The sequence below is a fragment of the Taudactylus pleione genome, unplaced genomic scaffold (genome assembly GCF_031769625.1).
Source record: "Taudactylus pleione unplaced genomic scaffold, aTauple2 ptg000043l, whole genome shotgun sequence".
In the NCBI taxonomy this organism is placed as follows: Eukaryota; Metazoa; Chordata; class Amphibia; order Anura; family Myobatrachidae; genus Taudactylus; species Taudactylus pleione.
The window spans coordinates 16054349-16068688 of record NW_028284445.1 but is presented as its reverse complement, the minus strand read 5'-3'; the positions used below and the strand labels follow the sequence as shown (position 1 = coordinate 16068688).

General features: G+C 48.7%; 1 protein-coding gene across 2 annotated transcripts in view; it reads right to left on the bottom strand.

The window, feature by feature from the left end:
• The window catches only part of LNX2 (ligand of numb-protein X 2), a 179167-nt gene that overhangs the window by 73596 nt on the left and 91231 nt on the right, over nucleotides 1-14340 (bottom strand). The window contains exon 2 of one of the 2 annotated variants that reach the window (XM_088460272.1): nucleotides 7420-7906. In XM_088460272.1, the coding sequence (XP_088316398.1) occupies nucleotides 7420-7820 (401 nt within the window). In that variant the 5' untranslated portion in view covers nucleotides 7821-7906. The remainder of the gene's footprint in view (nucleotides 1-7419; nucleotides 7907-14340) is intronic. The other variant, XM_088460273.1, reaches the window with a different exon arrangement.

Genomic DNA, 14340 nt, shown 5'->3' with positions numbered 1-14340 from the left:
AGGGGCTCTTCATAGCCCCCCTCTGCACAGTGCCTCCGACTCCGAGCCAGGCACCGACGAAACTGAGATGCCTGGGCCCGGGGGCGGGGTATAGGAGAGGGACCCAGATGCATCCTGGGAGGCTGAAAACTTTAACTCTGTGGTGCCTGAAGACTGACGTCATCACCTATACCCCAAGGTATCCTGTGGATACCCTATGGACCCTGCAGTAGAAATTAGAGATTAGGTTTGGGTGCAGTTAATATGAAATAAATACAGGTTCTCACCTGCTTTTCAGTGATACCCCAGTAAAATGGCCCCTGGTGTCTGCATCGATCAGTACATAAGATACTTTTTTCTACATGTATTTATTTGTTTGTTTCCTCACAGATACAGGCTTTACAACTTTGCTGTTGTGATAAACGGGTGTTTCAACCAGGGCCGGAGCACCCTGTGCCGGCTCTGTTAATGGCGACAGAAAATGGAGGTGTGCCCTAATTACCATAGGCCACATCCCCAAAGTGACGTTATTTGGAGGCGTGCCCGCAAGGCACGCCTCCAAATAATGTCAGGCTGGGGGTAAGCTCAACACTCCGTCACGAGCTGGGCTTCCCCCAGCCCTCTTCCGGCACTGAATGGATGCCGAGCGCATGTGCGCAGCATCCATTCAGCTACTCCAGGGTCCGGCACCGCCGCATAGCTGCGGCGGAGGGGGTCCCCAACCTCCCGATTTGACCACCCGCGGGCCACTTCGGCCCACGAGTGGAACAGTACTGAAATCGAACACCCCAAGAGCCGGGCCCGTGTTCAGACAGTGCAGGGCCCCTCCACTCTTCGGCGGTCCCACGGCGCTGCACTGGCTTAGTGCCAGAATCTACTGGGCATGCGCGGGTGTCCAGGAAAATGGCACCCACGCCATTTTCCCGGGGACAGCGGCACTGCACATGCACTAGTCATCGGGAAAATAGCCGCCATTTTCTCAGTGAGCACTATAGACAGGTAAGTATAAGACTCTATGGGTGCAGGGTCTGCACCCATTATATATACACCCCTGGTGATATAGGTCTGTCTAAGCAAGCAATAGAACTCCTGTGCCTGGTCATAGTAGGGGGTATATTTACTAAAGTGAGAGTTTTTAGAAATGGAGATGTTGCCCATAGCAACCAATCAGATTCTAGCTATTATCTTCTAGAAGGTGCTAGTGAAATGTTAAGTAGAATCTGATTGGTTACTGTGGGCAACATCTCCAATTCTAAAAACTCTAACTTTGGTAAATATACCCCTAGGTATCAGAAGACCCCTCCCAAATTGGGTGTATTGCTGTTAAAAAGGTAAGATTTATTTGTTTCTTTTTTTTTTTTTTACATTACAACAACAAAAAACAAAATAAATTTTGTGTAACATAAACATTTAAAGGGGTTCTCTACTAAAATGAATCATTTATTTTGTGGCCTCAGGCCCTGATTTAGAGCCACTCACAGCTATAGCGAGCGGGCAGGAAGATGGTCGCGATGTTCAAGACCATCGCGACCATCGGGTTTGTGACAAGACCCTTTTGGTAGGGTCTCGTTGCCGCAAGCCCTGGAGTGCTTTCGGCTCAAACAGAGCTGAAAGCACTCCCACTGACATCACTTGTAATGTCAGTGGGGCCGGCCCCAGACGGTAGGCGTTCCCATAGGAACGCCTCCGTCTGGGCAGCCACGCCCACGGCACGCCCACCAAAAGGGGGCATGCTGTCACTCACCATCGACAGCACGCCCCCTTTGGTACAAGACCCAGAACGACGGCTTGCCCGTCGCTATCCGGGTCTCACGCATGCGCACAACGGAGCTGGCTCTGTCGTGCGCATGTGCACTGGGCCACCATCGACCCACTTGCGAGCGCTCAATCGCTCTGAATCAGGGCCGGCCTTCTTGTTTTTTAGAGCGGCCTCCTGGCCACTCGCATAGCGGCAAGCGCATAGCACTCGCGAGCGGGTCTGAATCAGGCCCTCATTCCAAAAACAGTGGGGTTGCAGAGAGGCCCTTATGCTGGGTACACGCTAGACTAGACGATATATTGGATGACTTGTCGGAACAACAAATCGTCCACATTCTCCAGTGTGTACGCAACTACTGCCCGCTCCCGTGAGTCATTCATCGCATCTTCAGATCTGCCCGCTGTGCAGGCCGGAACGATATATCGGGCGGTCGTACTCCAGATCGTGCAGTGTGTATGGACCGCCCAATATTTCGTGCCGTCGCTAGGTTCTCAGACTCGGTCATCAGGCCTCAAACAGTGCATGTTTTCCATGTCTCCTCACAGAATCACAAGGGAAATAATTATCTCCAACTGTGGATCTTTAAAAATGTGTCAGTGAGCAGTGTTCGCAAATACGAGCTATAGCGCATATTTTACCAACTTTTGAGGACCGGGGACTCAATATTTACAAATGGGTGGGTCCCCAGGGACGCCCTCCGCTACAGTCAATCCCTTGCCGCCAATTCACTACAAGGGCGGGCTGGGCCGCAAGGCAGAGAGAGGGGAATATGCTTCCCGTACTGGACCCCTCCCTCTGTAATCTAGCTGTAACTATTGGTAGTTACAGGAGTGGGCGGGATGTTGCACGTCAGCGCAGAGGAATTCTCGCCTGCCACGAGGCTTCTCCCTTCTCTGCTTGCTCCGGTCCTTCTCCCTGCAGCACTGTCAGCAGTGGGGAGGAGAGTGAACAGCAGCACTGACTGCAACAGGGAAGAAAATAATTGCGGTGTTGGGAGGTGAAGTACAGCCCTCTAGCGCACGCAGAAACCCCCCTGTGAACCAAATGTGTGTATTAGAGAGGAGACAGCCTTGTCTCTGTCTCCGCCCCTTGAGGCCACCCGCAGGAGCGACAGAACTACAGCGTTTACAGTAGGGATGTGTGCCGGACCATTTTTGCCGGATTTGGATTTGGTTCTTATTCGTCGTCCGGCTTTGGATTTGCCAAACTATGGTGACTGGCTTTGGAATGGATTTGGATTTTTTTTTCCAAAAATTGACAAAAAAAGCTAAAATCACATAAATTGGTCTTTTTTTTCTTCCTAGAGTATTATTAACCTCAATAACATTAATTTCCAGTCAATTTAGAACACCTCACAGCTTATAATATTGTTTTCAACATTATTGGCCAAAGGTTGCAGTGAGCTGACTGGTTACTAAGCGACAGAGCAGTGGCACAACGACACAGACACCACAGTATAAAGCACATCTATGAAACATTGCCACACAGCAGTGGCAGAAATGAAAAGTAGTGCACCCACCCAGTGGGGTACGGCCAGCAGAGTCACAGTACTTGTTTACAAAGTGTGCTACGGCCCAAGGAGTCACAGTGCACAATCTTATTCACATTACACCACACATAGTGTCCCTAATTCACATTACACCATAAAGTAGTGTCTCTTATTTATGTTACAACACACAGTAGTGCCCCTTTTATACAATGCCCACAGTAGTGCCCCTTTTACACAATGCCCACAGCAGTGCCCCTTTTACACAATGCCCACAGTAGTGACCCTTTTACACAATGCCCACAGTAGTGACCCTTATACATAAAGCCCACAGTAGTAATGCCCCTTATACAATACCCACAGTAGTAGTGCCACTTATACAATGCCCACAGCAATAGTGTCCCTTTCACAATGCCCCCAGCAGTGGTGTCCCTTACACAATGCCCCCAGCAGTGGTGTCCCTTACACAATGCCCCCAGTAGTGGTGCCCCCTATGCAGTCCCCTTAGTAGTAGGGCCCCCTATGCAGTGCCCCCAGTAGTAGTATACCCCCCCAGTAGTATGCCCCCCCAGTAGTATGCCCCCATAAGCAGGCCCCCAGTAGTATGCCCCCATTAGCAGGACCCCAGTAGTATGCCCCCCCCAGTAGTATGCCCCCATAAGCAGGCCCCCAGTAGTATGCCCCCCATTAGCAGGCCCCCCCAGTAGTATGCCCCCATAAGCAGGCCCCCAGTATGGCCCCCCCAGTAGTATGCCCCCCAGTAGTATGCCCCCCATAAACAGGCCCCCCAGTAGTATGTCTCCCGAGGATAGTATGCCCCCAGTAGTATGCCCCCCCAGTAGTAGGCCCCTCCATTAGCAGGCCCCCATACACACATTTAAAAAAAAAAAAACTTACCTGTATCCCCGCTTCAGCCGCCGTCCGCTCTGCTGCCATGCGACGAAGAGGGAGCCGGAAGACGGAGCTCCTGAGTGAGCTCCAACCGGCTCCCTCCGTGCAGCAGCCAATGAGAGTCTGTGTGACTCTCATTTGCTGCTGTAACAAACACACAGCTGCCGCTGACGGCTGTGTGTTTGTTCTGTGTAGGTGATACCGCTATCACAGCGTTCTGTTCTGCCTGCATGCGCACAGTATCTATTCTCGCTCTGCATACACGCTGCTTTGCTATGCAGAGCAGCGGTGTATGCTTTACCCAACTGCCCCCCCCACCGCGGGACACTGCGGCCCGCGTTTGGGACAGCGGGACAGTCCCATAAAAACGGGACTGTCCCGCTAAATTCGGGACAGTTGGGAGGTATGTGTTTGTGTGTGTACTGTATGTATGTATGTTGATATGTGTATGTACAGTATGTATGCTGTGTGTGTGTATGTATACTGTAAGTATGTGTGTATGTATGCTGGTATGTATGTACACTAAGGCCCTCATTCAGAGCCGTACGCTCTGAGCAGAGCGCACGCTCTGAATGAGGGCCGCCCTCCATAAAAATGGAGCGTCCTCCTGGACGCTCGTATAGCTGTGGGTCACCACCCACAGCCTATACGAGCGTGCAGTTTGATGGCCGCCATGGTCGTGACCATCGCGACCATCGAAACTGCGAGCCGGAGCCTGCGGTTGAGGTTTTCAACCGCAAGCCCCGGAGTGATTTTGGCTCTATCAGAGCCAAAATCACTCCCACTGACATCACTAGTGATGTCAGTGGGCCGGCTTCTGACGGGAGGCGTTCCCGTGGGAACGCCCCCGTCAGGGAGGCACGCCCCCGGCACGCCCACCAAAGGGGGTGTGCTGTCAATCAACATCGACAGCACGCCCCCTTTGATCAGACACAACGGGCGAAGGACTTTCCTTCGCTCGTCGCGTCTGGCGCATGCGCACGACGGAGCTCCCTCCGTCGTGCGCATGCTCAGTGCAGACCATCGACCCACTTGCGAGCGGACAGCCACTTGCGAGTGGGTCTGAATCAGGGCCTAAGTTTGCTGGTGTGTGTGTGTGTATGTATGTAGTGTGTGTAAATATGCTTGTGTATGTATGCTGTGTGTGTAAGTATGCTTGTGTGTGCAAGTATGCTTGTTGTGTGTATGTGTAAGTATGCTTGTGTGTATGTGTAAGTATGCTTATGTATGGTGTGTATGTATGTGTAAGTATGCTGTATGTGTGCCGTGTGTGTGTGTGTGTAAGTATGTTTATATATGTATGCTGTATGTGTATGTGTACGTATGCTTGTGTATGTATTGTGTGTGTGTATGTGTAAGTATGCTTGTGTATGTATGCTGTATGTGTAAGTATGCTTGTGTATGTGTACATATGCTTGTGTATGTATGCTGTGTGCGTATGTGTAAGTATGCTTGTGTATGTATGCTCGTGTGCGTGTATGTAAGCTATGTGTGCGCATGCTGTGTATGTATGTATGCATGCTTGTGTGTTTGTTTACACTTTATATACAAAGATCTATCTAGCTATCAACCCCCCCATAATAATCCTGCGTTTGCCCCTGCAGCAGGCAGCAAAGTGACAGTGCCCCGGGGATTACCAGCTCGGAGGAGTAGTGACCACCAGTCAGCTGCAGATCTACCAGCAGGGAGGAGTGGGACCCTGGGAAGTTGCAGTACTGGTGACTGGGTAGGTAGAGTGTCCTCCAGGGAGCTGTGCACTGCTGGTGAGGGACTATTTACATCATTTCATTACACTATAATATTGTTAAAAATTGAGGGCACTCCTGTGTGTTACACTCTCTAAATGCACTGCTATATTTATGGGGTACTATATTTATGGGGTATTTATGGGCCACTATATTTATGGGGTACTCCTTTGTGTGATGCACTGTAAATATGCCTACCCCTAATCTCCTGCTTGCCCCAGCTGCTGTCTACCCTTACTCCCTCCCTACCCCCAGCACTGCCTGCCCCTTGCCTCCAGTACTGCCCCAGCTGCTGTCTACCCTTACACCCTCCTTACCCTTCAGCACTGCCAGCCACTAACCTTCTCCTTGCCCCCTGTATTGCCCCAGCTAAATTCAGTTTCTCCCTCCCTACCCGGCCCTAACTTCCTCCTTGCACTCAATACTGCCCAAGTTGCTATCTATCCTCGCCCCCTCCCTACCCCCAGCACTGCCTGCCCCTAACCAACTCCTTGCCCATAGTACTGCATCAGCTGCTATCTACACTTGCCCCCTCTCTACCCTCAGTACTGTCTGCCCCTAGCCCCCTCCTTGCACCCCAATACTGTGTCAGCTGTTATCTATTCTTGCCCTGTCGCAATTGCTGTCTGCAGTTACCCCTGGGCACAGATGCATAGGAAAGTACAGGGGTCTGGGGCGGAGGTCTCTGGTACAGTTTGTGACAGTATCCCCCATTTAGTAGTGGACTCCGGACACTTCCTTGGTTTGCGAGGAAGCTTAGAATGGAAGGTTTTAACGAGATGGGAGGCATGAACATCGGCAGCAAAAATGCAAGTTCTCTCTTCTGGGCCATATCCCTTCCAATCGATGAGATATTGGGAGTCGTCCGTAACGACAGCGAGAATCCAAGATCTTTTTTACTTTGAATTCTTGACCACATTGAGTATGGCCTTGGGAAAGGCTCTTTAGAATTTATTCAAGATTAATGGTTTTAAAAGTGAAACATGAAAAGAATTAGGAATTCGTAAAACAGAGGGTAATTTATATACTGTGTCAGCTGTTATCTATCCTTGCCCCCCAGCACTGTTGCAATTGCTGTCTGCACTTACCCCCTTCCCTAGCCCCAGCACTGCCTGGCCTTACTCCCCTCTACCCCATCTTCTCCCTGCCTTTCTCCCCAGCTCTACCCCAACTGCTACCTGCCCACCAGCACTGTCCCAGCTGCTGCCTGCTTTCACCCCACCATAATATGTGAAGGGACCCAAAAACAATGGAGTAGGACTCCAATTTTATAAAGCGAGGGGTCCCTGGGACCCACAAATTTTTCCGCTTTTCGTGATCACTGAGTGAGTAATGAATACACCTGTGCACCTGCTGGGAGACCTGGAAAACGTGAACTGTTTGGGGCCCTGAGGACCGAGTTTGAGAACCACTGGTCTAGTGTGTACCTGGCTTTACAAATCTTTGGAGCCCACAGATGTCTAATTATGTTGCTGTTTGGCACACAAAATATAATGAAAAGAAACAAACCTAAGGTTAGAACAGCTTGACCATCGCCTTTCACACTCATGCGGACTCACCTGTTTTTGAGATGAGCCTCTACATCACAGCGCTGCATGGTGATCTTGCAAGCATTGGAGAAAGGACAGGAGACAACCAGCTTGTCCAGCAGCTTGTGCACCAGGATGCTGGATTTCTTGCACAGTTTAAAGTGGAGCCGCTTTCGGTCAAGCGGACAGAAGTCCTTCTCCTGTAGGAAGTTTCTGAGGCACTTGAAGCAGAACGTGTGGCCGCATGGGGTATCCAAAGGCTGAAGCAATGGTTGAAGGCAAATGTGGCAAACCAGGTCATCGTCCACTTCATTCTGATAATTATACAGGTGGTTCTCTCTTGTCCAGTGCTGCTGGCCACACTCGAAGCACAAGGGATTCAATGAAGAATCATCCTCTACCACAATTAATTCTTCGGTCGCTGTGCCCATAGTGAAAGCTCCACGCACCACAACAGCTAGGCTACTTTGCGGTCATCAGCATCGCACGCAGGAAATAGCTACTGCCATTAGTCTGTCTAAAAGAAAAGAAATAATAACATATCATTATTTCCACACAGGCTACATTCATTTCTAAAATAATTAAGGATAGGTGGAACAGACCAATGCGTACTGGGGAAGTGGGTCATGCTGGATAGACAACATTTCAGGCATGCAGCTTTTGTGTCCAAGTTTTAAATTGCTAAACTAGCAATCAAGTAATATTACTGCTGAATCAAAGCTTTGACACGGAACCTCAATTTTAAAATGCATTGCTCACGTACAAGACTGTGGAGTTTGTCATTCTGTACATTAAGTTTATCAAAGAACTGGGAACCAGAGGCATTACTGAAGAAAAAGGGAATTACTGAATTATCGATAATGTTACAGGTTCCTAGTGAATTGATAGGCTCTATTCTCAGTGATGTCACTGGGTCCTAGTGAATTGATTAGTTGCATGATCAAGTGATGTCACTGGGTTCTAGTGAATTGATTGGTTGCAGTATCAAGTGATGTTACGGGGTCATGACATCCATGTAGGTTGCATTTTCTTTAATAGTGGTCCAGCACACAAAATGGCTGCCTTCACTCTGTGTGGGCAACATAAACACTCTTTTATTTATTTATTTATTTAAGTTTTAACAGGACATTAATGTATTACTCTATAATTCTAGTAGTGCATTTCAGATCAAAGCCAGTATAAAGGTGTTGAATCCACAAATATAGTATATGAAAGCCTATATCTTCCTAATTTGCTTTATAACATAAGACACAAAGGACTTCATTCAGAGTCGGTCGAAGCGGCCGCACGGTCGTATGCAGCCGATGTTCGCTGATCTGCGCATGCGTACAGTTCGCAATGCGCGTGCGCAAACTAGCGGCTACGATCAGAAATTTCTCTCTCCTTGAACACCGCCAGGTCGGTAGTTTGAGTGACAGATTGCGGCTTCTGTGGGTGGTAACATTGGAAGGTGCTTGAAAACGGGGGTGTGGAGATCCGAACGCAGGCATGCCTCATTATGCGAACAGCGTTTTAAGGGAGTGCATAATTAACAAAGTAGTGTCATGGCACACGTGATAGGGGAGGTTTTACACTGACATGATCGTAGAGCTTAAGAGAGGGTCAGGTCAACCTTTAGCTCTACGACCAGTTCCGATGGCATACGATGCTCGCGATTAATCCTTATGTAGCCGGAGATGACGTGTAATGCGACCTTAGGGATGCAACATGCGTGTGCATCATTTGCATATCCGGCCCCTTTTTCTATACGACCGTGCGGCCGCTTCGACCGACTCTGAATGAGGTCCAAAGCCTCTAGAAATATCGTAAAATTATTAACAGTAAAAAAAAAGTCCCACAACTATTCCCTCATCTCACAGCAACCAGAATACTAATAGATTTTCTTACCTCCCCCCCAAGAGTAATACACTAAGTTACAACTGACACGCAAGTGTTAGTGATTTCAGCTTGTTAATCGCACATTCCTTGTTACTCGAAATCTCGCTGCATCCCATTTAAAGTGACGTGATAAAAGGCAGCACTTCTGTCATAAAAATGGATCTGTTTATGTGCAGTAAAAAGCACAAATTCACTCGGAAAACACATTTATGTTATTACTTATTCTATTGGGAGAGGACAGGCTTTTGCAGATCTGATATTACTGCAATGCAGGGTGGAAATGATAGTTTTTTTAGTGTTTTATTTATTGATTTTTACAGTGAGATCCAAACACAAAACAGAATGGAAAAATCTATTTTGCAGATGTCCGATTTTATTGAGAATAACAATATAGGTCTAATTATTTCTCTGCATTGTTACATTATAAAGAGCAGCAAAACAGATCTCTGAGGATTGTAGAGATCACCTACACACATCATAAAATGCTGATACTGAAACCACACATTTAGAAGTCATGCAATCGCTTTTTATCATTACTGCGACACATATAGCTGGTGCTTCACCTCCACCCCTAACACCCGCAGCCCCCCCCCCCCCCCCTCTCTTTACATCATTAGTTACAGACACTAGTATGCTTACTGCAGGAATATGGTTAGTAGGAATTAGTAGCTAGGTATATGTCTGACAACAAGAGGAGAATCTGATTTCAACAGTAACGTCCACGTGTTTATCTACAAAATAATAAGGATTTATATTAATTCACAAAAATATATATTTCTAATTGGCTTCATGTAAATAATCCTGTCTTTGGAGCAGGCAAAAATAACTTATCGTAACTAATCATTTTCTTATACACGAATAGATGGACCACTAGTCGTGTTAGGGCCTGATTCAGCAAGGGTCGCTATGGCATTCGCATAGCGATTACGTATGCAGTCTCACTGTGAAGATATGCTAATGATTGCAAATGCCATATGCAGCCTAACATAAGGACGCCCCCTTTACCTTACACACATTCGTAATGTTTAACAAGACTGCAAATCCATCGGTAACATCGAGTACCAATGCAGCCACACGCACACTTGCACAAGGAATTGCTAACCTCATCGTACGCAGTGAAAGCCCAAGCTGTGTATGGCATCGCAGTGGCTAATATATGCAGGTCCCTACAACGGCATTCAAATGCACTGGCGCGCCTGCGTTTCGCCGGCCATCCCACATCGCCATCCCCAAACGGTACTTCCTGTCAATCATTCTGCGATGGTTCTGCATAGTCACTGCGATCGCAGTCCCGATCGCAGTGGAGTGTTTGTACACGCGCATTGTGATGCATGCGCAGAATGCAACAATCGCCCAATTCCGTGCGTAATCGCAATAGTGAGCTTACTGAATCGGCCCTCAGCTCCTTATTAAATGTAAAGCAATGGTGATTAAGCTGGATGATGCTGGTTTTGTGTAGTAGTAGGCATAAAACTCACTTTGGCCTCCCCCTTTGAGTCTACTTTGTACATTACAGAATAATGCTAAGAGGTATTTTACACCTTTAGGGGTAAATTTACTAAGGGTCGAGTTTGTGTGAGTTTGCAAACTCACGTGAGTTTAGGCATTTTTTTAATCTCGCATATTTACTAAAGACAAACTCGAGTGAGTTTGAAGTGAGTTCTCTTTTTTCACTGTTAAAGCTCATGTGAAACTCGAAAAAACTCACCATTGGTCAAAATAGGAAGTACTTTAGATGAAAAAGATGCAACTCGCAAATTTACTAAATTCAAGTTTCCAATCTCGTGTGAGATTGTAGAAAACTCACTGTGAAATAGAAGTTTTAAACACTCACCTCCTGAGCCGCGAGTTTGGCTGAAACATACACAAATCACAATGATTTGCGTATGTGTTTTTTTTTAACTTGTTTAAGCAGGGTTAATTTTTTTTTTTTAAATTACGTGAGGTCCCCCCCCAAAAGACTGACCAGCCCCGGACTTGCCAGCCTGTCCTGGTACCTAAAATTATGGGGAAAAAAACGAGTAGGGTTCCACCGTAAATTAGGTACCAGCACCAGGCTGCAGGGCCAGTCCCGGTTTTAATTATAGGGTTAAAAAATTGGTGTAGGGGTACCCCTATAATTAAAACCAGCACTGGACCCTTTCTAGCGGGGGGCCGATGCCACAGCCAGGGGAGCCCATTCACCGGGCCCCCCGGCCCGGTGCCCCCCCAGGGCACCCCTGGCCTAGGCTGATAGCCCGGGGCTATCAACGCCACCCCTGGGCAGTGGGTAGTGGGTTGATGGTGTAGGTGTAGTGTTAAAAATTTAATTAACAACATTGTCTTTACAGTAGAACTGCAGATCCCAGCAAACCTCCCCCGCATGCTGGTACTTGGAGAACCACAAGTACCAGCATGCGGGGCATTAATGGGCCACTGGTACCTTTAGTTCACCTGTAATGAAATGTGGTAAAAAAAACAAGACACACACAACGTGAAAATAAAGTTTTATTACATCCATACATACTGACATACTCACCTTCTTCCAGATGTTCACGTCCCCTTCTCAACGTAAAGTAGCTAAAGGAAGTACCTGTAAAAAAAGATCCAATACTCACCTTTTGTCCCATGATGTTCCCCGCAGTACTCCAAATAGGGCCTCGGACACACTGTAACAAGACGCTACAGCATATTGTTACAGTAACGTTAATGACAGTTCTGGGCTTGAGCTATCATTAGTGTTGGGCGGCCAGCCAATCAGCGGCGGCTTCCATTAGCGGCCACTCATTGGCTGGGACCCACGTGGGCTTAGCCAATGAATGGCTCCTCCACGTGGGTTCCAGCCAATAAGCGTCCGCTAATGTTAAGCCGCCCGGCTTGCGACGAGACCCTTGTGGTAGGGTCTCGACCGTCGCAAGCCCCAGAGAGCTTCCTGCTCTAACAGAGCAGGAAGCTCTCCACTGACATCACTGGTGTTGTCAGTGGTGCCTCCCACAAACGGCAGGCGTTCCTTCGGGAACGCCTCCGTTTGTGTAGCAACCCCCCCTCCCCGCCTACAAAACAGGGCGAGCTGTCGATCAACATCGACAGCCGCCCCTTTTGTAGTGAGTCACGAAGCGAGAGAATGCACAGTACCCCACCATTGACCCGCTTGTGAGCGCTCGCGAGCGGGTCTAAATCAGGCCCTCAATTCAGTGCGATGTTGAATAACGATGGGAGGGAGCTCCCGCAGCTATTCAATTCAACGCGCTGCTTGGGTGGCTTAAGGATTTCTTCCTGGGGATGCAAGGAGAAATCCGACCAAAGTGCCGGGCGTGCAGCTGTTTATCTGCTTAGCGCGGCGCTAACAGCCGTGTAACCGGCAGCCTTGTTAAGGTGTGAGAACCGGCATTCTCCGACCACACATCACCAGGGGACTCTACAGGGGCATTACCAGGGAGCTCTACATGGGCATTACCAGGGGGCACTACAGGGAAATCACCAGGGGACTCTACAGGGGCATTACCAGGGGGCTCTACAGGGGCATTACCAGGGGGCACTTTAGGGTCATTATCAGGGGGCACTACAGGTGGCATTACCAGGGGGCTCTACAGGAGGACTACAGTGGCATTACATACAGGGGCATTACCAGGGGAATCTACATGGGCATTACCAGGGGACTCTACAGAGGCATTACCAGAGGGCACTACAGGGACATTACCAGGGGGCTCTATGGGAGGACTACAGTGGCATTACCAGGGGGCTCTACAGGGGCATTACCAGGTGGTATTACCAGGGGGCTCTACAGGGGCATTACCAGTGGGCTCTACATGGCCATTATCAGGGGTCACTACAGGGGCATTACTATATGGGGACTACAGGGGCATTACTAGGGGGCATTACCATATGGGCACTACAGGGGCATTACTATGGGCACATTACCATATGGCCACTAGTACAGGGGCATTAACATAGGTGCACTGCTGAAGGGGGCATTACTATGGGGGTACTGCTGCAGGGGGCATTACTATGGGGGAATTACCAGGGGGGGGGGCAAATTACTCTCTTGCCCCGGGTGACAATAACCCTAGATTCGGCCCTGCCCCTTTCACATTTTAAATAGGGACATAAGATACTGTAGTGCATCTGAAAAAGGGCCATGGCCTCATGGGGAAGGGCCAGGGAAGAGATATGGGGCAGCCAGGAGATACTATAGATAAAAGGAAGCTGCAAGTGAGAATGAGCTCGCTCCAGGCGCTTGAATTGAATTGCCCCCTAAGAAAGGTGGGGTTGTCCCAATGTTTGCTTTGTAATACACAGTTCATGTAAAATGTGTGATAACTGCAACACATATGAAATACCTATGGTGCCTGCATCATGTACATTAGTCATTTCACAGGCTGTAAGTATAACTTTATATCATGCAAACATGCCACACGTATTTGAAGTAATCAGGCGTGTAGTGAGCCATTGGGCATCGTGGCACGCCCCCATCTCACTCTGCATGTTGGCAGAGCAGAGCGACGGGACACGGAGCTGCTCGACAAGGCTTTCAGGCCAGACCGGCCCATCAGTCCATCAACACTTATGGCATGTGCCGGATGGCCCAATGCAGTCCTGGAAGCACAGGGCCGTAACTAGGGTGATGCGACCAGGACAGGGGGCAGTGTTTGGGCCTGTAAATTTTTCCTGTTTATTATCATTCTCACTTGCAGCTTCCTTTTATCTATAGTATCTCCTGGCTGCCCCATATCTCTTCCCTGGCCCTTCCCCATGAGGCCATGGCCCTTTTTCAGATGCACTACAGTATCTTATGTCCCTATTTAAAATGTGAAAGGGGCAGGGCCGAATCTAGGGTTTTTGTCACCCGGGGCAAGAGAGTAATTTGCCCCCCCTGGTAATTCCCCCACAGTAATGCCCCCTGCAGCAGTACCCCCATAGTAATGCCCCCTTCAGCAGTGCACCTATGTTAATGCCCCTGTACTAGTGGCCATATGGTAATGTGCCCATAGTAATGCCCCTGTAGTGCCCATATGGTAATGCCCCTGTAGTCCCCATATAGTAATGCCCCTGTAGTGACCCCTGATAATGGCCATGTAGAGCCCACTGGTAATG